General features: G+C 38.4%; 1 protein-coding gene across 1 annotated transcript in view; it reads right to left on the bottom strand.

Annotated features, from left to right (window-relative positions):
* Window positions 1–2052: 2052 nt before the first annotated feature.
* oprl1 (opiate receptor-like 1) overlaps window positions 2053–26513 on the bottom strand; it is a 77708-nt gene continuing 53247 nt past the window's right edge. The window contains exons 5-6 of the mRNA XM_034131939.1: window positions 25297–25387; window positions 2053–7735 (exon numbers count right to left, since the gene is read on the bottom strand). Of these exons, the coding sequence (XP_033987830.1) occupies window positions 7191–7735; window positions 25297–25387 (636 nt within the window). The 3' untranslated portion in view covers window positions 2053–7190. The remainder of the gene's footprint in view (window positions 7736–25296; window positions 25388–26513) is intronic.

Below are 26513 nucleotides of genomic sequence, written 5' to 3' on the forward strand. Positions count from 1 at the left end.
AGGCAAGTATCCACAAAGTATCCACAAAGAAACATAAGTGCAAGTCAGTAATCACTCATGTAAGCATATGGATGTGTGAAAATGTCTGCAGCTACAAAAGAATAGGGGTCATGATCACAATTAGGACCACACATATGTTCTACTAATCTTATGTTTATCTGCTCACTAACATATCTTGCTGTGATCCAACTTAAATTACACACATTTCACAAGAAGCCGACTACAGTAGCCGCCGAGCTGCAAACACAGGACGGATCTGACTGGAAACAGATGACCTTCAGCGCTGAAAGGGCGACTTGGGGAAATTGCTTTAACCTTTATACTCCCACTGACATTTCGAACCTGTTACCAAGAACTCTGAAAAACTATTTTCAAAGGTCAAATGGTTGTTTATGAAAAACTCTCAGTTGATTACTTTTCACATTCTCCTGCTGCTTCCCGACTCCTAACGGTTGCCATGGTCATCGTTGTGAAACCTTTTTTCCTTGTCGACCAAACATAATATTGTCTCTTGATGTGTTGACTTCATTTTAGAAGTTGTGTCTGGTTGGTTTGCTAGCTATGTACTAGTGTCTTAATTGTATTCATCAATCCACTCACCTCCCGTTTAATGATTAGGGAACGAAAGAAATGAAGGGACATTTTCTCCCTGTGTTTGTCCTTAGGCGTGATGCTATTTTATGGGTGTAATTATGTTGCCTGCTAGGAGGCAATACTTTAAGGGCTAGGTCAGGGAACGGTAAATGGCACTTATTACATGAAAGCCTGTAACATGATTGCCTGCAGTATTGCTCAGCAGGATGTGCACTACCTGTCTTTGGCTATATTAAGGTAGGTTTAAGTTAAATCTGCGTACCAATTGACCCTTTACCCCTCAAGTTTAAAGATATGGAGGATCATTTTATTTTTTGGATTATCTGTTTAGTATATCTATTACTACATCACTACTATCACTACAAAGTGTAGAGCAAATTGGTAATCTGGAAACATGTCAGGATGTACAGTGATTGCATAAAAACCAATCTCTATAAATGCATTTCTACAGCTTCTCTCCATAACTTCCATTATTAAAAACCAAAAGCTAAGATCAATCAAGTTTCTTTATTTTGTTGCTAGACATTTTCCAATGGTAAATGTGGGGCCTGCAGGGATCAAAGACTTCTCAACAAGATAAATACATCTTCTGATTTCACTTCACAAACACGCATTAATGTATAGCTGTAGGCAGCTTTAAAATATTCATGTGGATCCAAATGCTCACTGAGCTACTGCAGCACTTTTGTTATGTCTCCAACATATTGTTAAAAAATGGGAAGCTTTGCAGATTATACAGATACAAATTCATTTGAAATTGATGAACAATGAATAGATCAAATGTGAGTTATGTGTCAAAACAACAATGTTGGATCAGCACTATTTCAGAGTGAAAAACAGTTGTTGTTGTTGTGTGTTGGTGCGGTACGCACTGTCAGCAAACGATTCTCCATCGTAGATACACATCAACGATCAATCTTAGTTACATACAGCAGGGTCTAAGCATGTATACCTTTTGGAAAATGAGTCAAACCTTTGTCTTTGTTTTGATTGAATAGATGCTGACAATAACTGGCAACAGGTTTGATTGATTTCATCTCCCACATAAACTTGTGCACTTCCTCCTCCAGTGAGCTGTTCATTCTTTGTCCTTGTCCACTGGGACATGTGTGTGACAGCTCATTGTCTTGACAATTAATTACAAAGGAATTGTCAAACAACACAAAGAAACCACTACGCCAAACTTTCCTACAAGGTATACTCAAAGTAAAACTAAGAATACTTGATGGAATAACCAAACAATTTAATAGTAAAAGCGTATTTGTAAAGATATGATCATTTGTGTCCCTATTGTTGAATACAGACATATTGTACCTGTACCTAAACATAAGGAAAATGGTAATATATGCGAGAATAATAATGTAAAAATAAAATAAAATGAAGTGTGTTACTTACACCAACATCTATTAGAAAAACGATAGAGTCCATACGACAAACAGTCAGGATAATAGATCAATGAGTCATACACAACATGGCCATCATTTATTTTATTTTCATTTCATATGCAGAGAAAAATATACAATTTAAAATTCAAGCTTCAGCAAAAAGTCTCTATGCATCGACAACAAGCCAGCTAGCATGGTAGTTCAGTCTGCGATTTGCAGAACCGGAACAAGTCATTTTATGTAGCTTCAGCCAGAGTCATGTGATACAAACAGCTCTGTCACCTGACCCCAACAAATCCCCAACCATTTTTTAAATCCCACTATCAGCGAATTTTGACTAGACAGCATCAGTTCATTTGACATTGACATGTTCTTCACATTTTAAGCATTTAACCGATACTCTGACCTAGTCCCAACCCCAGCGTGAGATAAGAAGTGTAAAAAACTACTTCACGTTTTTGATCACAGCTCAATTGTGTGTGGATTTATAGTTGAAGGTGAAGGGAAGTTTAAAAGTGGGGCCTTTTAAGCAACAAAAGCAAAAATGTAATTCATTTTTAAGCCTTAAGAACTGTTTCATTTCATAACTCAGGCAGCGAGCAAAATGCGGTCCACAAGTAATACATAGATACATACCAGACAGTCTCCGCACAGCAAAAAACACTAATGCGATACTGTTTTTCTCTTTTGATAGCAATAATATTAATAACAACAACATCAACATTGTTTGTTTTTTCTTCCTAGATTTGGATTTTCAACAGGTTTTTAATTTGACATTCATGTGGTCTGTAAAAGGTAAACGAATGAAAGGAATATCTCCCTGCGATCAGATGCACAGAGGTAACAATACGTACCATTACGGTTGGCGAGAAAAAGTTTTCATTTATACACCAAGAATGACAAGAGAAAGAGGTCAGACTTTAAATGATGATCAGAACCATGTTTTATAGTTTCACATAAGTGTAATATTAAACATAATTTGTATACAGAGCTAACAGACGGTATAATGCACTTTGCATTGTTAAACAGAAATATTTTTGCCCCCTTGGAGTCCTCTTTATGTAGTTTTGTGCTACAAAAAACATCAAACAGTAATACAAAATATGGTAGCATCTTCAGTTTTAACAGTGACAACAAAGAGCCTCAGAGCTGCGTTATAGCACGTCTTCATAAAGGTTAATCACGTCGAAGACAGTGTCCTTGGTGCTCCGGATATTTTTCCTACACAGAGTCTGCTATGTTGAACAAAAGATGACCAGTATTCATAAAGCCATCTCAAAACAGTACAACCAGACTTATTCATCAATGATACCAGGGGTGTGGCAAAAAACATATAGCTTCAAGAATGTATGACACTTTATGTGTTATAGAAGTGCCTATTATGGACAGACTATTTTGGACTTTTTTTTATTTTCAAGGTCACCTATTATGCAAAATCCACTTGTTCCTGTCTTTTATACATAAACATGTGTCCCCTCTGTGTAAAGAGATTATGAAAGTTTCAGGAAAAAATATTTGCTCACTTTTTGTCCAGATCCAGGAGTGGCTCCTTATTTTCATCTAAAGTAACAGACAGAGAATCAGCACTTTTGAAACAGGGCTGAAACAGAGGGGATTATGGGATGCTGCAATGATCTGTTTGGTATTTGGAGCCAAACACTTCAGAGACATGTTCTGTATATATCTGAGACCTATAATATATTGATGAAAAACAGTATAATAGGGGACCTTTAAATAATTAAAGATTCTCTACTATACCTGATTCTTTAAACTCAAATAACCCACTGATTCCCATCCCACTGCTGATGATGTGCAATTTAGGGGGTTTACATGTCCATCATCTCAATTAGCATTTTAGCAGGTCTGTGTTACTGTTTCAGGCAGCATCCTGTAAGTAACAATAAGTAAGAAGATAAATGCCCAATTCTCTAAAATGCCAACTGTGTTAAATACACAACCTCTGATATGTTAGCAATCGGTAGTCATGAATAATGCAGTTAAACCCTTATATTAAGGCTCAAGACCGCTTTTTCAAGAAATACAAACTCAAAATAGATATTTTTCTGGTGTAGAAGCTCTGTCCTCAAAGGCTTTATGAATACAGGTCTGGACTAGTATAAACTAACAGCGAAGCACCAGTAAAAACACATTTCATCCAGCCGGAGAGCGAGCTTCAGTTAACAGACTTCACTTGATAGTTAAGGCAATGTAAGTTCATAGAATTGTTCCTCTCAGATAAAAGAAGACAAAAAAAAGATTTATATGTGCTGCAAAGTGTAACGGCACCAAGTAATTGGTTTGTACATACATAACTTAAACAATTCAATGTACATCAAACCACAACCCTTCATGACAGCAACATGTGTCAACTCGCTATTCACAAATACATCTGAAAAAAAATGAACACACATATATTGTTTGAATTCAAAGTAATTACAGTACATAATTATCAAACCAAATGACCAAATTAGGCCTTTATAAAGAGACACAAATATAAAACTAAAGGGGAAACCAACCCTAAAACAGAATCCACAAGTTATTCTTAAAGCCTGGACAGTTTAACTGCTAAGTGCCTCACTGAAACTGCAGCCAACAATGTCAGAGCAGTAACAATATCCAAAGTGTGAAATGGTGTAATTGTTGTTTTCTTAAATAATTCTTAGTACATATTTAGCCTTGAAACAAAGATAAACAGTATTACTGAATGAGCCACTATCCTGAAGATACAGGATGTACAAGATATTAAAGGTGACACTCTGTTGTTACTGCATATGTACAATGCCAGCAAATTGTGTGAATAGTTTGGAGAAATTGTTTGTCCTTACATGCTTTATGCAAACATTACAGAACTGTTAAAGTGTTTGGTAAAAACTGGAGTGCACAAAAAACTACGACAAATAGAACTACAACTGCGATCAAGCATTTCTGAAATTGTTGACTTATGTGAGGGAGACATTTCTTTTTAAGAACACAAGTAAATAATATTTACTACATTTAATTATACTAAGCCCAACTTAGTGTCCTATAAGATGTTGGCATACCGTATGTAGTCTAATGCTGTTAGTGTTATTTCCGAAACTGTCCAGGAAAAGAAGAATATCATATGGTTTCTAAATCAGTGTCGATTTCCATTTTAAGACACTGAGAAGAGAGAGAGCCCCTTTGTCCCTCGGAGTGGGGTCAGAACACTGTGACCCGACTCCTGCTTTGCAACTGTAGCGCTGGGAGTCAAAATGACTCAACGATAGCACCCCTACCCAAACCCGCCCAATGTTAATGTCACATCCTCAAAATACCTTAAGTTCACCACCAATCCAAAACGCAACCCCAAATCCAATCCAATCCTGACAGCAGCTACAGACCTGGGAAAATCAGCGTACCCCAAAGTGTATTTTTATATATATATATATCTTAAACACTTAATTTTCCATAAACATATAACGTTAGCAATATTATAACCGAACTGCCACAAAGTCTAAAATGTAGTGGTTTGGGTGAAACTGAAAAGTCCCTTCCATATAACCTGTAAGCGTAAGCCTATATCATTTACTAAACACTGATCATATGCTAACAATTGATCGTTAAAATGGCCTTATGTGAGATTTGCCATGTTTCAATCAGGACAATCAGAGATTTAGTTGTTGGCAAGTAACCAATGTATTCCCAAATCGATCATTAGGTTTGGGTATCAGAAATGTTTTTGAAAAATGTACATACATTGATAAGAACCAGACTTTTCCAACTAATGAGCCCTACAGTTTCACTGGCTACAAAGTAAACTTTGCTTTATTTATGCAAATAAACTTCAGTCAACATCGCAACTGCTTCAATGTTTACATACAGTGCTTACAGTATGGCGGGTCAGAGGTTGTCCTAAAAAGTGTGACTCCGACATGCAAATTGAAATGGTTAATTTTGAACCCTGTATACGCTAGGATACAGGCTTTTTGACCTTTCATGTGTTGACCCACCACAAACAGGCAAGAATAAGGAGAAGGAAACCCAGGTCAGGCTTGTCCCAACACATTTCATCCAGCCGGATATTCCACATTTCTGTCTTTTTTTGCTGTTTTTCCAGGAAACTCTTTCACCAGTCTGTGCCCTTAACCCTAATTATCCCACACCCCATAGGTTATCATACAAAGTCCAGAATCACAAAAACTCTACTTGTTGGACGGGGTTTCGCAGGCTATTTAGCTTCAGTACCGCTGAGAAATGTTGCTCCAACAAGAAATAACATTCATGAGTTCCATATACACAGTTTAGGAAACATTGTTCAATAGTGGCTTGTAGCATATACTTCTATTACAATAAACCTTCTGTCTACTGGCTGTATGATCACATTATACTTTGTAAGCCCTTCTAATTTCTTAAAAGGGCTCAGCAGCATTTTAAAATTATGCATACCCTTTTTTAGAGAACCGTCACAATAGGGACCCCATAATGGGATCAGCGTCGTACACAGGGCATTTAAAGTTATTTTGTCTGAAACATCAACTGATGAATATATAATAAACTGTAGTGAAGTGGGTATTACATATTTCACATTTCATGAAAGCTTTATTTTCCCTTGGCAGGTGTTCAGTCTGTGGTGGTTTCAGAGATCTTGGTATCTGCACTCCTTCCTGTGCTGCTTTCATTGTCTCTCCAAATGTCTAGCCCCAACACCTACCTTCTCATATACAAGTACTGAGTCAGATATCTTTCTAGAGATGCAGCAACTGGGTACCAGCCTCAGTTGAAAGATTCAATCACTTTCAAACTTTCACTTTCACCCCTTTTGTGTTTAAGTCCACCTAAAGATAGTTTGATTCTTACATTCCAAAATGACTTACCGCTTCAGTGGAGTTAGGGCCATATTCATTCCAAAATCCACGAATCAAAATGGTTTGGGCTATTTAACCCTAACCCCATATCAGGCACCGTCGCCTACACAGACGTCCATCACCCATTCTATGAAAGCTTTCAATGTAGCCCATTTCCCTCTCCCTAATACTATCACCATCCATATTTCTAAATCCTTTTCCTTTCGACCCCTTCCTCCTCATCTTCTTCCCCCCCACCCCAGGCCAGTCTTCTAGTTGGGGGGCGGGGGGGCTCGTGCCGCTAGAGAGCTGTAATCTGGGTCAATTCTGTGTTTGAGTTCCCTGTCCCGTGGTTCTCTTCCCTTTGTTGGGGGTCTACCCCCACCAAGGGAAGCTCCACGCCTAGTCATGCAGGATTAGATGTCCCTCCACCGTGCCCACTACCATCAGCTTTGCAACTGTAGGCCGCCGCCACCTCCCTGGCGATGCTCCTCATCCGGCCCGACTGCTGGGTGTCCAGGCGGAAGGGCGACGGGTTGCAGAACTCACGGAAGCAGCGTTTGAAGTTCTCATCCAGGAAGGCATAGAGCACAGGATTCAAGCTGCTGTTGACGTAGCCCAGCGCGATGCAGAAGTGCATCAGCACCAGCGTGAACAGGCTGCTCAGGTTGAAGCCCAGAGTCTGAGCCAGGACCATGATCTGGATTGGGGTCCAGCAGACCACAAATGCCGCCACCACCACCAGCACCATCCTGGTGATGCGCCGCAGGTTGCGATCCTTCTCCTTGGAGCCGGACAGGATGCGGACGTTGCGCAGGCGCTTAACCATCAGACTGTAGCAGATGCTGATGATAGCCACAGGGATGAGGAAGGAGAAGAGGAAAACGCAGGTGCCGAAGACAGGATTCCAGTGAGTCTTTGATTCAGGCAAAACCACGATGCACTCAATGGCTAGATAAAAGAGATGAAAGAAAAAAGAATAATTGGTAAGTCAGGCCTAGTAGCAACAAGGTAGGGTTAGGATGTATTTGGCCTAAGGCAGCATAAAGAGTGGAAGCAGAGACAATGATGTGTCAATCATATGAGCAGTAACACAAGCTTTCATTAACTACAATCCTTCCTCAAAGCTCTGGTGACTCATGGATGCACTGGGGATCTAGTTTATTAGAAGCTGAATGGTCTAATTTCTTTCTTTAACTTCACTTTCTTACTTCCAGTCTGTGCGATAAGCTAGGCTCAACCAGTCTGATTGCACAAAGCGGATATTGATATCAATCTTCTAATCTTACCGAAGCGGAATTTTAATAACTAAACCTTCGTTTACATATTACGCAATTAAACCTCTGTTTATTGTTACGGAGAACAATGTGGATGAATATTTGAATAACAATTGTTCATTTATAATGCAAATTGCTTATGCACATTTAGCAGTGATACTAATAATAGCAGGCAGGCACAGATAATTGAGGAAAATAAAACAAGTATGCATCTAGAGTAGGATGTGATGACAGAGGTAAAAATGGAAACAGAAGTGTGGCAGAATAAATAAACAAGGTGGGAGAAGGAAGACAGAAATACAAATGTGGACCGTAGAGAGATAACAAGAAGCACATACAATAAAATAAAGATTTATAAGAGTATAGTTTTCAGATTACAGTATGCAGTGAAAGGTAAAATAAATATTTTTTGAACAATATGTTATAAGTAGGCCATAACAGCAAAATATATAATTTAACTTTCTTTTTTTTTTAAACAAGTAATTGTGAAAGAAGCGACAAAGATATAGTCATTTGCACTACTGTACATATTTTTACTGTTTTAATGTTACCTCACCCGTTTTGAAGTGACTGTTATTTTGGATATATTGACAGTTGTGCCTTTTATTTATGCATCTTAATTGTGCATATGTATATATGTTTCTATGTTTGATTATGTATGTGTATGTACGGTATATATTTACATGAGTGGGTGTACATGTATGTATGTATGTATGTATGTATGTATGTATGTATGTATGTGTGTGTGTATGTATGTATGTATGTATGTATGTATGTATGTATGTATGTATGTATGTATGTATGTATGTATGTGTGTATGTATGCATGTGTGTATGTATGTATGTATGTGTGTATGTATGTATGTATGTATGTATGTATGTATATATAAATGTATGTACAGTATAGTTTTTTTTATTTTATTCCTCGGGCTTGTGAGAAACAGCATTTCGATGTATCACACAAACAGTATATTGACAAAAAAGTTGACTTGACTTTGATGTCAAAAACTGTTTGACAGGAGAACTAAATCACACTGTGTTTCCATCTTAAAACCCAACGGAGAACATTATCCTAGTCCTGCTGATCAACTGAATCAAAACAACTTGTTTGCCCAAGTGAAAATCAGCTATTGGGATTGACACCAGAGGAAAATGCTCTTATCATGCAGTAAGCAATGAATAACAAATTGAAGTGAAAACAAAATAATGACGCCTGAAGAGCAGTGAGCGACGGCTAGAGAAAACAAACTCTGTGAACGGCTTCATTTCCAGACGCTGACCTGCTGATCAGAGGGTTTGTTTACAGATTGGTTGATAAGTCTTCTGGAAAATGATGAAAACGTACAATTCATAAATCCTCACTGTCACTGCAGTATTGGATAACTTGAGATTGTCTTGTGATGGGCGCTCTGGATGAAAACTATTAAAGTTTTTAACATAAGTAATACAAAATATTTGTTAACAGCGCATACATTCTTTCCCTTAAGATATTTTAGATTGGAACTTTAGTGGTGGACAGATGGACAGACGTTGAAACAGACAATGCTGTCCGAAGAGCCATGCTGCAAGGAAGGTCCAAAACCAGAGAGGACACCCAGATCATACCTTGTAGTACAAATACAACAAGTCATGATGTGTAATGTGTATATGTTTTCCATTGATTAACAAACTATTAGTTATGTTAAATATACAGTGTGGGTGGAGATCATTCACAGCGATCCTGTAATCGGATAAATGTGGTTTTAATGTAGAGTTATTGTCTATTATTGACATTGTTGTTATGGCAAGGTAAACTGTAGAAAGTGTGTGTTGTCGCATTAAAGTTACTCTGGATACATCTTTGAGCAGTTTATTTGAGGAGCCCTGCATTTTCCTTTTGTGCGCCTAGAGAACATTCTGTGAAACCTTCTCTTATGTTTTGATAAAAGAACAATTTTAGAATTATATACACAGTTATTTTTGCACTTGCTGAAAATCTGACATTTGGATCTTAAGTTGTTTAAAGTTTTGAACTGCATACAGCAGCAGTTTAACCCTCCTGTTGTCTTCGGGTCAAATCTGACCGATTTACTACTTTCATCAATCATAACTTTTTTGTTTTACATTCGATTGCATTAAGGCTTTATGATATCCTTCACAGTAGACATTTGAACATATACAATTGCTGATCACCACTTTCATTGAATTTTGGATGATTTAGTCAACTTTGTAACACCCATGGTGTTCCCGGTCAAACAAGACCGCCATAAAGAAAAGGAATTAGTAACCATCTGGATCAGATAAAACACACACACACACCCACACACACATACTCTAGATGTGTCCCCCCCCCTTATGTGCCCAATCCGCCCATGTGAATCACACCTGGCACACACACACACACACACACACACACACACACACACACACACACACACACACACACACACACACACACACACACACACACACACACACACACACACACACACACACACACACACACACACACACACACACACACACACACACACACACACACACACACACACACACACACACACACACACAGAACAATTTGACGCATTTCCCGCTCTTATGTGCCCATCCCCCCACATGGATCACACCTGGCACACGCAATACATGTTCAGTGTCTATTCTTTGTATATTATTTACTGCAGTTGTTCATGTATACCAGTAGTCTGATACAATATGTACAGTTTGAAAGAGTGTTAAATGACATTTGGTGGTGATTAATGTTTTGTGTGTTAATGTAATAGCAGTTAAAACAGGACCGGTCAAATTTGACCGCGAACACCAAAGTAAGGGGGGGGGAACGAAGACAATAGGAGGGTTAATACTTTCTTGCTATGTCAGCCTAGTTAAACAAAAGCAGACAGCCTGATGAAACACAGAGGGATGAAAAGAAAGAAAAAACATGCTCTACATTATAATTTTTTGACAATCAATTTTTCAGAGAATCAACAAAAAGTCTAAACAGCCATTGATTATATTTGTGATTATATATGTGATCTGTTTCTGGGTTTTTTGCCATTAGATGAATATCATGTTTAACACGTTTTATGTAGTGAGCAGAGATTTAAGTATTTTTTTCAAAGCCAGATGCTGTTTGTAAGGCCAAGTCAAGCCCTGAGGCTTAAAGGTGTGGCAGAGGAACCCTTCAACCACTCTCTGTGTGCCTTCTTGTGACTGATTATAATATTTCCTCTGCACTAACAACTATGCTTTTTGTGAATTAGTGAAGTTTTAAAAACCCTCAAGAACTTTAAATACGTTCAACCTAAAACATTACTATTATGCAAAGTATATGTTTAGCAGTGAAAGTTTTCATATTTCTGAAGCATTATGCTATAAATCAAGCGGTTTGTTTTGCCTTATTTTTCTTCCACTTAAGTCACAAGAAGCTTATCATACTTATGATGTAGTGTCTGTGGCTATAAAAGAAACATAAATGGAGTGTCTTGTCTTTGAATGAAATCCTTATACTGTGTTTGCAATGGGACGATAAGGCAAGAAGTACAAACAAAATAAACAAACACACACACACACACACACACACACACTGCATAAATAGTTGAGATAAAGCAAGATCAAACAGATATAAATTGTAACTGTTAAAACAAACGGTTGATATTATTCCATTTGGGGGATGCACCTTGCAGGGCAATGAGTGTGTGTGATTTATCGTGTGTGTGTGTGTCCTGTATAAATGGAAGCTGTATCCGCGGCTCCATTACTGCCATGATCCAGCCGTTGATAAAAAACACAGTAAAAGCCCTGGTGAAAGGACAGGAACAGTTCTTACCTGCCTGATAGGGCTGTGAAGTGTACGTGTTTTATAAGAATGGCTCTCTGGCGGAAATGAAGGTCTTAAACCTAATGTCAACAACACCTACGTATATAATAATGGTATTTATCCCTGAAGGTGAATAAGCCTTCCTCAGGGAGGGTCAAGTGGACCTGCAACCATGGTAACCATCTCCAAATTCAGGGGCAAAATCCATTCAGGGCTGTGTACGTCACAGTGTATTGACAACTAATCAGCAAAAACTAAGAAAAGTATGGCTGCTGCTCCGATTTCAATCGATCGACTGGTATTGTTTTTTGGTAAAGCATAACCCTAACCTTTGCCCTACTACTTGTGACTTTAGTACGCTCCATTATTAATCAATCCAACAGAATTGTTTTCCGGTGTGATGAAAAATGTTCCTCTAACATTACTATAGATCAGGGGTGTCCAAACAAACACCGCTCACTAGAGGTTTATTGCCTCATAAGTTATAAGTTAGAAAAATCTATCAAATGTAGGTCAATTATGGTTGATATTGATGAAATACACACACAGCTCTCCGTAGGGTTTCATTTATTGTGTTGGCAGCTCATTCCTTAAAACAGGAGGCTCAGATTGCTCATAATAAGAGGAAACAGAAGGGTATTCAATGTTGTTATGTAAATGTATTATTGGGCTTTTTTCTTATCAACTAAGATTTGTTAGAAAATGTTTTCAACTTTAATTGACTGAAATTGGGCTTACTAACACATGAATACTGTGTTATATATCTGAACATATATATTTAAGAAGTAAAATAGCAGATGTTACATTTGTGGGCCATATTTCATTATACTTTTTGAATTTGCTGAGCGCCGATTCAAAATGGTCCGCAGGCCGCATTTGGCCCCCGGGCCGTAGTGTGGACACCCCTGCTATAGATCATCTTCTCATTTCTCCCTTTTCACCTGAGTTAATCTTGAGGAAACTGCCCTCTCTCAGTCTCTCTCCCTCTATTCTTCACAAGCTGCTGACATCTTTTGACAGGCAGCCTTACGGACACCGGATTTATTTGAGAAAGGCTGACAGCTCTTCAGTACACTGATACAAACCACAGCATAAAGACCTACATATCTACAGATCCAGCTTCTAACAGCTACATCATGATCATAACACACTTAACAAGGATGTTCTAAATCTCTTTGGATGTTTGGGGCTCAGATTCAGAAAAAATAAAAATCACCTTTACTTGTCCAGGACTAAAACAGGCTTCCTATACTGGGGGTTTTCTGATGACATTTAGATAGTCAATAAATGAACAAAAACAGCGCACTAATTCAATTCACTTTCTCTAGTTTACCCAGATGGCCTGCTGCATTAATGCACACACATTATAAAAAGAAACATGGGATTTCCTGGTAATACTTCCATAGGTGCACAAGATTATCAGTAATTTGACAAGAGACATTGATTACCTCTGCTCTCATCTCTCAGAGGAGCTTATAGATAGAAATCTCAGGGATGGGATTTATTGCGGTTCCATTAAAGCTTCCCTGCATCGCTGGACGAAGCGCTCGAAAAGGTCAGGCAGCAATCACTGGATAGCTGTTAGCGACAGTCAATCAATGGCTGTTCTGAAATATCTCCCCTTTTGAAATGTCAATGCCTGACGTTTTCCTTCCGTCCATTTTCACGCAAACAAGGGTTACCTTATTTTTTAAAGCACGCAATGAATTAGTATTCACGATTAGTCCAGGTTAACCTTCATTATACAAGGTTTATTGGCCACAAAGCCTCTTTATCATATTGGAAGAAGCATTGAAGCTGTTTCTACGATAATGAATGATTGGCTCAGGTGCTCTCCACTATGGTCTTAAATGCATTCATCATACTTTACTTTCTTTATAGTTCGAGTTAATTTGTCCAAATTAAAAAGTCAAATTCTGTTTGCACTGTAGTCATTATTGCTGCTTTCTCTAGTGTTTTCCTGTGGAGGACTTTGGACAGGTTCTACCTCTGAGACTCTTGACGTCACCAGGTTGGTCTTTTTGCCTGTGACCCAGCCAACAAGTAAACTGTAAATAGACCACATTCATACATTAAAGGTGGGGTAGGTAAGTTTGAGAAACCGGCTCGAGATACACTTTTTGTTATATTCCATGGAATGCTCTTAACATCCCGATAGCAATAAATATCTTAAGTGCTTTGACAAAAAATCCATAAAAAAATGTCATCTGTGGAAGCCTTAATACTGTAAAAAGCACGACCAATCATTTTAGCCGGCCTGGCTAAAATAACTGGATGGCCTACCTGCCTGTCAGCCTTCCATCTGAGCACAAACTTATCTCGTGCCCTCATTGGTCATGTGCGCGTTCGTGTGTGTTGGAGGAGGGGCTCTGTAAGGAAGTGGCAGATTTTTTCCAGCTGTGTATTTTCAAATTCTAGCGCACTCGAGCTGGTTTCTCCAAAATTACCTACCCCACCTTTAATACATGGCATTTCTGGTATGCAATACAACCCCCAACCATCCCTGCGTACCAAACCCCTCTTTGGATTTGGATTTACAATATATGTATGTGAACCAAAAACATTGTTGCATTCCAATCCACATACCTTACTAGACCCTTCTGCCTTTATATTAACAGCACAAACTATTGAATAGCCAGTGAAGCACGTTTATTTGCTTACTTGCATACCGTAAAATGCAATGGAATGCTGTAGGAATCCCCAATATTTATGGCATACTGCATGTGACTATTGTGTTTTTTAACAAAATATTAAATATTTGTATACATTGTACTAGTACTAAAAGAACAGTATGGTAGTTTGTGAATAGAAGCTTAGTTTCAAAACAGGAAGCATTCTCCAGATATTTCTTTTTATGTGAACTTGTCCCTATCCACTGTTTCTCTTCTCAACACTTTTTTCCTTCATATTTCTGTCATCAGTTCCCTCCATACTTTTTTTTCTTCTTCTTTCATATATACAGTAACAAGAAGTCTGTCTCATCCTGGTTTCCATTTCACAGTTGCTGATTCTCCACCTCTGCTTTCGTTATTTTCATTTCTCACTTCTTTCCTCTGTTGCGTTTTTGCCTACTCCTCATTCGTTCTTTTCCTCCAGCATCGCACATTTTTCTCCCGCTGTCAGTGCTCTTCTAATCTTTTTATTTTCCCTACTTTTCTCACTTCTGGTACAGACCTGTCATTTTCTCTTTTAGTTCATTTTGCTTGAGCTTCTGTTCATCAGTGTTTTATTTTATCTCTGTACTGTACCTCCATTTTCACATAATGTCTTCTCTTTTCAGGGACTTTTCATTGCTTCAATTATTTGTGTACTCATGAACCGTAAGTGTTACTTCTAGTCTGTATAGCACTGTGGCTCTTTCCAGGTATCTGAACTGACTATTCTTTTCGTTTCTAAGATGTCTTCTTCCCTGCTGAGGACAAGGACAATTATCATTTAACGTTTTTTCTCAGACATTGACAAAAGAAAGTTTTTTTCAATGGCAAATAAAAAGGCTAAGGACAGAGGGAAAGATAAACAAGAAAGAACATTTCTATAAAATGTTTTCAAGGACGCAAGACTTGTTCACAACAAGCCTGACGCACGTTGTTTGTACTAAAGCTTATCCACATATAAAGTGTATTTCTGAGGCTTCCATGTGTGTTAGCTCCTTTAGCTCCTGGCTGATAAATTGCTCACTTAGCTGGGCTCATACTGTATGAGCTGTGTTTGCAGTTGTTCACCTCCTGTTGCATGAAAACGTTGCAGCTCTAGATGAGTCTTTGCAGGCACTGCCCAGCTTATTCTCCCGACTCACAGCTTAACAGTACACTCGCTTCTTTATAGTTAACCACAGGTTTCACTGAAGACATTTTCATACTACCCAGGCTTAAATATGCCTCACAGCAACAGCTCACAAATAATTATATTATCTTTCGGTGTATTTCACAGACCACTAGGATTTAAGCTGTCTGAGTTGGTTGATACTGAATACAAACTATTCAATGACTTAAATGAGTGTAAAACATTTCTTGTCTTCTGTAAAGTGTGAATGACAAGAAATGACCAACTTCATGAACGATTTTTAAAAACCAGAGCCTAGCGGGCTACTCCGACCAGAGTTAATGAGGCTGACATGTGATCCTGCCTTCTCTACCTGTTAAGGGTAAGGATCATTTTGTGCTGATGACTGCTTCGATTTTCTGCTACCATGTTTTAGACTTTATGGTTGACGAGTGTCTCTTGAGAATTCAAGAATTTATTGAGCCTTAGGGTTGTGTTCCACTAATTGAATAAAATGTCTGGTTTCATATACTGCACTATTAGCGGACAAATGGACTGTAGCAACTGCATGTGTGTGACTGTATGAACCGCTCTCTGTATTCTGAGTGTGTGTGTGTGTGTGTGTGTGTGTCTGTGTGGGTGTCTACCTTTGGGCTATACAGCACTTTTCATAAAAGTTTAATCAGGTTATGTCAGAAGGGGAGAGGGCACAACATTCTTTCACACACACACACACTATAATTTATATTTCTCAGTTGCAATTTTGTTACGGTTTCTTCCATCACATTTTATGGATGGAATTTATATTGAGACAATTTCTCTTCAATGTCTCATCTCTCTGCGGATAATACAAACATAAAACTATGAGACTCCGTTTTTATAAACCCTGTAGAATGCAGGATCAGATCCAATGAATACAAATGTCTCTCTCATTATTGCTTCACACACCATTACTCTCTCATAAACCATTATACAGTATGTGCAGTCAATTCAGTCAGAAACACTTATATTAAGGAATTGACCATTTAAAGCTAATGGTTTGAGAGGGCTCCCAAGGACCTCTAGAAACAACACAGATTCTGCTCGGAGAACACGTGCCACATGATGCAAGCAAAACAATTAATGCAAAGCTGTAGGTGTTGGGTGCACGGTGGTGTCTCCAAGAGCAACTGCTATTTAAGGTTCATGTATGTTCAGCAGCGCAAAAGCAGCCTGGTGTCATTTGGACATGATTTAATCAAATAACACGCACTTAAGCCGTGTAAAAATAACCGGGAGCCTGGGTGCGGCACATCACTGTCATATGTATCAACACGTGTGTTCTTCTGCCTTCCAATGGCTGCAGGCATTTAATGAAATGAAGAGGCAGTAAGGGTGTTGCAGAGAAATAGTGTCGGCATATAATTGCCTCGGCGCACAGAATCAGAATCCCTTTATTTGTCACACAGAGGGGATATTTGTATTGCATTTTACAGCTAAGAGAGAGTACTGATAAAGACACAAATAAAACAGAAAATAAGTGCATATTTCCAGTCTCTGGTAAGTCTCTTCATCTAAAAAATAAATAAAAGGTTTAATTCCTATGCTTATACACAGATGAATACAGATCATCACCATCATAATCAAAGTAATGACACGAGTGACATTACCTTATCATACTGTATGTAATACGACTTTTACAACAACTAACTCATTCAAAATATACCACAACATCATAGATGCGTGGCAGGAATGTTGTAACAATAATGACATACTATTAGCATATTTGATTCTGTAATAACATTAAATATTATTTGCATCCTGCACCATTTTGTTTTATAAAAGCAAAGAAAATACAACAATAACATGAAATATTGGATAACGACAAGGGTAGTAACACTAAGGTTTATTACCGTATCATACACATCTACATTATAAACCACGATTTAAAATACATAGATACACAGTTTTTACGTGAGGTTGGAGTTGTCCTTCTTTCTGTTTGTCTGACATTATTTATGAATGTGAATCCTGTTTGTTTTCCCTCCGCTCATTTCCCTTTCAATAACTCTGGGTTAAATCAAATACAATCCCTATACCCACGCAACCTGCCTTTGTGCATTTATTCGTGCATAAGGTGGTTTGTTCTAAATCAGTTCGGGCAGAGGAAGTGACCTTTAAACCATTACACTGCAGAGCCATAGTCTGCACTGCTTTATGACATTTGTTTTATATTGTAATGACTAGTAGTTATCCTATTTCGTGTTTTCTGGTGGTGCATATTTGTTATTGATTATATTATTTAGGTTCTTTTTATGAATAACAATGTTAAGTGTATGTTATCCTAAACCCTAACTCGTGTGATCCTAGTTTAGGATGTTAGGGTGTTTAAAGCGACATGAATGGCAAAATAAATGGTCATCAATATAACCTTTACAGTTTTGTTAGCTTCAAACACACAAACTACCAGCTTAAACTATGCAGTCCTTGTTAAATAAACACTTTGTTGCAAATTGGCTACAAAAGGTCAACTTAAGGACCAATTAAAGTTCATTTGAGGTCTTTGCAAGGATTTCAAACAACATTACGATAGTCTTACTCAAACCAGGAAAAACAGATGAGCACTGAGAGACATCTCGGTGCCGCCAGGAAACACACTCTGACACATTCCATACAAATCTTTTGGAGTGATTAGTCAGGGCGTCTATTAATGACAGTGTGACGGCTGATTATATCCTCTTTCATGCCAATGTGTCCTTGGGCAAGGCTTTTGACCCCAATTACTGAGAGCGGCGTGTCCTGACTCTCCCTGCAGCCGTCGAGTTATGAAGCCAATCTGCCCCCTCTCTGTTTGTTTAGAGGTGATTGGAGGAAGAAAGGAATAGATGTGAAGTACGGTAAACCTTATTTATCCCTGAATGTCATTTTGTGGTACAGCTAGAAGTCACGTGAGAACACAGATGAGAAACCAACACATTGTTAACACATAGGAGGCAAAGGGGGGATACAAATACAAGTGTGAACAATTATAAGAATGGAAAGACAAAACAAAGACAGGAGTGTGGCAAAGATAATGATATTACTAAGAATGATTAAAGTTGATTGAAATGATAATGATTAAAATAAGAAATTGTGAAATAACCTGTTATATAAAACCATAATATACTGTTCTGATATAATAACTGCATTCTCAATTAAGTTTTAAGGAAACATAATTCTGTCACCATTATGGTTGAAGTTTTTAACACATAGTAAGCATTGTCATTTCAAACAAAACAACATTCTTACAACTTGGTTAGGTTTAGGAAAGACCATGATTTGGCTCAAAATAAGGACCTTTGTTACGTGACTTAATTGTTTGTAAGTAAACGTTGTCTTTTAGTTTCACATGCGACACGGAAGAGGATAAAATGAAAGTAGTTACAGCGAACGCAAATAGAGAGACTGAGATGAGAATTAGAGTGAATACTATAATACAAAACATATGTTCAAATAAGGTTAAGGAAATGGACTGAAAATAAATAAAAGAACAAGGAAAAGTAAAACAATTGTGGTAAAAATGAAGAAAGTACAGAAATGAGAATAAGCGAATAGGAGATATATAGAGAGAGCACGGAGCAGAGAATAGCTCAGCTGTAGTGGAGTAGACTAATAAAAATGATTATAGGATTAGGCTGTAGCTGCAGGCAGAGACTGGATCAATATCTAACCACTAGACCTCCAATTCCCCTGCAAGCGACAACATATTTCTCCATTTAACCGTAAAATAGTCCTTATTATACCTGTTCTATGTGTGGGCATGCGGACAATCACTGGCTGTTGCAGTTATTTTAATTTGGGTTAACCCTTACTTAATATGAAAGCACATTTATTTGATGTCCTTCTCTTTGTGGCCTACCATTCAATCTTTCAATGTAACTGTATTAACTATAATATGTACAGTTATTCGCCAAAAATTCATTACCATTGGATTGACATTACACAGAACCGTTTGGTTTAAATAAGTATTGGTCTTAAGATAAAATGGCTCTCTAAGGAAAGAAGTAAAAGTGGTCGCTGACAGCAACAGGAGCTGCCAGAGATTCTCCGGCCTCGTTCAGGCTCAGAGAGAAAATCAATTCACTGACAAGCAAGAGCCTGACCATGCAAACCTTTAAAAAGCAGTAGATCCATTTTAGAATTGACAGTTAGGCGGTGAAGGGCAGAAAGGATTGGAATAACAAGAGGCCTCTGAGAGCGTGTTGGCAGTCTGGAAGCAGCGTTCTGCACACGCTGCAATTAGAAATTATTTTTGCTTGAAGGGAGAAGAGGAACGCTTGTTGCAGTAATTAAGCTGTGAGGAAATCAAAGCATCAATGACCACCTCCAGGTCTGTGTATGAAATGTTATGCGGACATGTGACAAATGAAAATGAAATGATAGGGGTCAAGATTTGTACGAAAATGATTGGTTTCTAACTTCACATAGTCTACATGCAACCCAGACTGAACATATGAGAAATTGCAGTTGAATTACTTTGTGCTGGAGTAAGAAATTACACAGATCTCTGTTATTAAACCGTTTGTTTTCTTATCTAACATACAGATAAAGATTAAGGGACCCAATATTTAAACCTTGAGGGATCCCAAGAAAACGGAGCAGTATACATGATTAGGATAATACTGCAACATGAGAACAAACTAAATTAATTAACCTTATAACTGATAGCAGAATGTTTTTCTCCAGAAAATGTAACGATATTATGTGCTTCAGTAATATCTTTTTAGACCGTTTTGAGATTGCAGCAACACCTTTCTTGCCAAACAAACCTGTCATGGTTTGTCGCAGAGCCATTGCAGTCCTTTACAACCCTAACCCTAACTAGTTGGTGGGGTTTGTCATAACTAACCAATCAAACCCCTCGCTCGTTCTCCCTATCAATCAAACAAAATCCATTTTAAGAGTGTTCATTATCGATGGAAATGTGAAACAGTGCAAGGGAGTGCAGCCAGGGCAGCACCAGGCAGCAGGCTGTCTTCATGTCCGCACAGCATGCCAGCTGGCAACCCTGGGGTGCATCGTAAGTCTCCTAAATGCATTCACATTTCCCTAACCTTTCAGATAACCATGTGCCTTTATTAGTATTGGCACGGTTCACATTTGTCTCTACAGCTGTTTTTGACTACAGTGGCTTCGTGTGACGCCTCAGAAGAAAGGACTTCTCACTTATCTAAAAATAATGTTCCTAGTTTTCTGGCGTCTCTCCATGCATCCCCTATGGGAGGGACTAAGAAGCAAATTACAACAACAGTATTATAAATTAGAGCAGGAAACTTTCCTCTGCTTTCCAACTTGCTAAACAAGTCATAAATTGTAAGATCACTTTGTCATAACCCAAATGAGTAAGTGAGCTAAACAGACAGTGTTAAAACTGCAGTGTGTGGGATTTATTTTGTTCCAAAACAGAAAAGAAGCCAGAAACTGTAGTTTTATTAGCCAGAAGCTGTTGAAGAAACATTTACTCGTATAAATGTACAACCCTGTTTGACTACTGATGACATTTGATGCACATTTTATGCTTTGCTTTTGTAGAAATATTTATACTTCCCCATTGAGATCATATGAAAGTCTCTGTGCACCTGTTACCGTAGAAAGAGAACAAAATTCTTTAAATGTTTTGGCCTTTTTAGGAAATAGCTGCCATCTGCGAGCTGTAAACTCCAACAGCAAGTGTGTCATGCTATCCAAGGCTGCTAGAACGTTTAGATCACACACACACACACACACACACACACACACACACACACACACACACACACACACACACACACACACACACACACACACACACACACACACACACACACACACACACACACACACACACACACACAAAGGCTCATCATCACTCTCACACAACCCTATAAGGCAAATGCACTGCCTTGAAACACACAAACAGACACGCACACATTGTACTGTGTGTAGAGACGAAGGACCCAGCTGGATCCACTCAGCAGAAGCTGATAAGCGGGAATTAAATGAGTCTATTTCGAACTGAGAAAGAAGCTGCCGTTATCCATCCGGTGTTATCAGGTATCGAAAAGACTCAGATGAACAAAGGGCGTCGGTGAATAAGGGTCAAACCTCCCGACATTTACATCCTTTTTATAGATTTCAGTATTTGGTTTGAGTCCTCCAGGAAGTTGCAACCTTTTTGCTTAAGTTCAAACATAATTGTAGACTTTTTCACATATTTGAAATGTAATAATGCTGGTCTTGTGTCTTTGTTAAAGTAATGGCTCTTTATTCCGAATAACCCAGCTTCCCCCAAATTTCTTTTTGGTGTCTATCTACGCTGGGATCCTGAGTCGTGGCTGATCCTGGGTCCTGAGTCCTGATCTGAGTCCTGGACTTCGAGTCGTGGCTGAACCTGTCACTGTTACGGTTTTGTCTTTATGTTTTCATTTTCCACCTTTGTTTTGAAATGTTTTCCTCCTTGTGTCTTCTCTGTTCCTTCTTCCTGTGTTTGCCTTCCTGTCGTTAGTTTCCCTGGTGTGTCTGATTGTCTGATTGTGTTCACCTGTTGCCCTTGTGTTTCTGCCTCCCTTACCCCAGCTGTGTCTTGTCTTGTGATTACCCCTCTCTGTATTTAGTCTTGTCTTCCCCTGTGTGCCTTGTCGGTTCATTGTTGGTTTTTCCTGTCTCCCTCCATGTCAGTCACGGTCAGTTTTGTTTGTATTCGCTACCTTGTGCTATCTATGTTTTTTCATGCCTTGTTTTTGTGCTCATCGGCTTTGGAATAAAGCTCGCCTTTTGTTTATAGACCTTTTTCCTTTTTGAAGTCTGCATTTGGGTCCTACCTTTGCCCAACCCTAACAGTCACTGCGGTCCTGCCTGACCTTCATCATACTACTTCCCTGATGACTCCCACAGGATTGTTGACATCCTCGTAGATTCATCTTCTTATTATAGACACATGCATTTCCAAACGTTTGGTCTACCTATGTTGTAAATGTATTATCTTTTCGATTTACACACGGCATCTATTGCACGTCTGTCCGTCCTGGGAGAGGGATCCCTCCTCTGTTGCTCTCCCTGAGGTTTCTCCCATTTTTCCCTTTAAACTGTGGGGTTTTTCCTTTTTTGGAAGTTTTTCCTTGTACGATGTGAGGGTCCAAGGACAGAGGGTGTCGTATTGTCATACTGATATTCTGTACAAACTGGGAAGTCCACTGAGACAAATGTAACATTTGTGATATTGGGCTATATAAATAAACATTGATTGATTGATTATCCAAACGTAAGTGTAACGTGAAACGCCTTCAATGGACTCATTGGAGTGTACGTGGGCGGGATATCTCTAAGCAGTTTACCAATCACAACAGAGCCGGCCAGCTAACCAATCAGAGCAGACTGGGCTCTGGTTTCAGACAGAGGGTGAAAGGAGGTGCTGCAGCACAGGCAGTATGAGAAAAATAAAGAGCTTTTTGAACATTAAAGCATGGAGACATGTCACAGTAGAGACACTAAATACAATTATGAACCTGAATGTGAGCAGAATAGGTCCCCTTTAAAACAAATGTTGCATTTGAAGCCTTAATCTATATCTGACAAATGCAAGGGACACTTAGCCTCTCCTACCACTGTGAATCCCCTAAAAGATCTCCTCAACAATTCATAATGTATTTGATAGAGAATATGTGCTGCCTCTTTTATGATGCCTGACAGTGCTCCTGCATAAAGTGAAAATTAAGAAATTATGGTTGCTCATATTGCTTGATGAATATAAAAGAGCGCTGAAAATATGGTGAGGGAGTGCTTTCTGATTATTACTGAGATTAAGCAAAATTACTTCCTCATATGACCCATGCTGTTATGAGAGAAAACATTTTTTATAAAGCATCTGAAGGATTTCAACAACTTCAATCAACTTAATTCACAGTTTGCTCAGCTGATTTTTTTATATATGTATTCTGTTTTAGAAGGAAAACAGGATGTGCATTTATTTATTTTCCTATATGGACCTTGTGCTGTTGAAGCTTATACGCTTATCCAAAAGCAATTCATTCAGACATGTCTCGTTTTGAGAACATTGTTGTAACAGTGAAACTTACAAAACCATAAGAACACTATGTAAGAAGCTGCATGTAGTAAAGAGCTTGTTAGAAAAATATTTGTAATAACCCTAATCCATAAAACTTAAACTCAGTTGGAATTCTTACCACATGTTCATGCTCTTATTCCACTTTTGAGGTTGTCTTCCTCACCCCTTAACAAACCTAAGTGACAAGAAGATGAACCAGCCTGCCATAGAGAGAAATATAATGATGCCGTTTTCATACAGGCTTCACACACTAATGGGAAATTGCAACCAGGAATGATGATGAAAACTGAAGTCAGGCATTGCAATTTGCTGCAAGAGCAGTTATTCCAAACACAAAATAAACTGTCTCACAAATGCAAACTTTTAATAAAACAGTGAGATGAACCAGGAAGATTAAATGAACCTTGGTTTAATCAAATCACGCATGTAGTAGGAGATGGGCAACACACAAGAGGTTAACCTGCAGGGAGAGGGTGAGCACCTGATGGACTGAGATCTCATTACAGGAAATGGAATTCAGCTGTGCATCTTACAAGGGAGCCCCGCTAGATGTATTTATGAAACTTCTGGAGACTGTCGATTAAATTGAGTGTGTGTTAGATTTCCAAATCGAGGTGGAACTTTTGTTGGATCCCATTCTCTTTAAATGCAGAACCAATGCAATGAGGTTGTGTTTGGTAAGTTTGACGTCTGAACAGAAACGTAAACATTTATTTTATTATTTGTTATGGTCATAGTAAATGTTTGTTTTGTTAAGTCTTTTTCAATTGAATGACAAGTGTTAGTTATACAATGTCAAATAATGATTGAAAATATGCTTTAATTATGAGCTTCTGCTAATTGAATTTACATGTGTTTTCCTGATTCAGTTTATCTCAGTCATGCATATTTATTTTATGTAAATGCCGGCGCTCGCAATTCATATGTGTGTTTATGCCACATTCATTCATGTGGAGTTTGTGCGACAGGCTGTAACACATCTTCCTTTCTACTTACTGAAAGTAATTTAGCTTTTGATAATCACAACACAGTGACTCATGCTGTTGTTTTTTTATCACCTCTGCTGATTGAACTGCAAAAAAAGAAATGGATCACGAGCTGAATGTTCTTTCTATTTTGGTAGATATAAATATGCACCTGCTGTGTGAAAGTTCATAACATGGAGCACCATGTGGAGTATTGTATAATGTCGCAGGCAGCCGGCTGTCAAAGCTCTGTATTTGTTTGATAGGAACCAAAGAGAAGAAGAGGCATCACGCGATGATGTGTGCTGAAGCTATTAGTCAGACGCTGTGCAAGAGAAGCGATAAAAACTGGGACAGCTCGTTTCAAATGTATTTGTGGTGAAGGTGCAAGAATGTGTACATGCAGAGGTCATTACAAGCACGTGTGTGTGTGTGTGTTGATTTAAGTTTTCACTAGTTGGGGACATCAGTCTGTTTACACATGGGGACCTCTGACTCTTTGGGGAGTCTAAAGATCAGGTGCCGAAAAGGTGTGTGTGTGTGTGTGTGTGTGTGTGTGTGTGTGTGTGTGTGTGTGTGTGTGTGTGTGTGTGTGTGTGTGTGTGTGTGTGTGTGTGTGTGTGTGTGTGTGTGTGTCTCTCAATTACTTACTGCCATGCTCTTGTTCCACCTCAACATTTCCCAGGAACATGGCTGGAACACCAAAGGCTGAGGCCAACACCCACACACAGATATTCACCACCTAAAGACATGATAACATGATGGTCAATTATAGATTTCCAATTACTCATACAGAAAATAAAAAGTTACATGTATCATTCAACCCTTTAATCTTCAAGCTTAAAACGTCTATTTGAATGTGTAAGAATAAAAAGGGCTAATAACAAGCACTCTGAGGGCAGTGAGTCTGTCCCATTGTATGCCCAGTATTCCACAGTAAAAGTCACTACTACTTACAATAACAATACCTGTGTTTACTTGAGGCATAACCATTTGAGAAGTAGTAGTTTCAATTATCTTACCTTGTTGAGCAATGACATCTAAGTTAGAACTTGAACAATGTATACCTTTCCTCAAAAGGTGTTGTAGGAAACCAGGACCAGAACACCAAATACACTACAATACTAGGACTCTATAACTAAATCAATCAAGCACTGTGCATCTATAACATTGTTGGACTTAACAAAAACAAAAACAGGCCACCTACATTACCCACCATTCACTCCAACTGCAACTATTTTATTGTATTTACTTGCACTATTTGTACAGTTGTATTGTGTTGCACTGTTGGATGAGCATGTGACCTAAGATTTTCATCAACATAACTACACTGCAGCTATGTACAAATGACAATAAAAGCCTGGAGTCCTTGAATCCATTACTGTAGGGTGTGCAATGATTATATCATAGCAAGTGACATCACTTGAAGCAATTAGTTAGCATTGTACTATAAGTTTGAAGTCACAAAATGACTTTAAACTTTGTTCAAATGTGCAGTTGTAATCCCCAACAGACTTTGATGTGTAAAATCAATTTGGTTCTAAGTTAAGTGGTGTTATCTCTTTATGTTTTGCACATCATCAATGACTCTGATGAGAAGGATTGTGCAGGAGAGCTGTCAGAATCCTGAAAATCATCTTCTGTTTGAATCAGTGTTTCTTCATTTTGACATTTCTTATCAGCACTTGAAAAGGTCTGTTTCTCGAGGGTCTCATTACAGGACAAAAGGTTTACTCGTCAACGTCGGTTGGAGAAATTGGTCTAATGGGTTACACTTTTTTCTTTTCTTACACCCGTATATCTAGAGGTTACCACAGGAATGAAAGTTCATGCCAGTATATACATATATAAACAGGCCACACACATTA

The sequence above is a fragment of the Trematomus bernacchii genome, unplaced genomic scaffold (genome assembly GCF_902827165.1).
Source record: "Trematomus bernacchii unplaced genomic scaffold, fTreBer1.1, whole genome shotgun sequence".
Taxonomy (NCBI): Eukaryota; Metazoa; Chordata; class Actinopteri; order Perciformes; family Nototheniidae; genus Trematomus; species Trematomus bernacchii.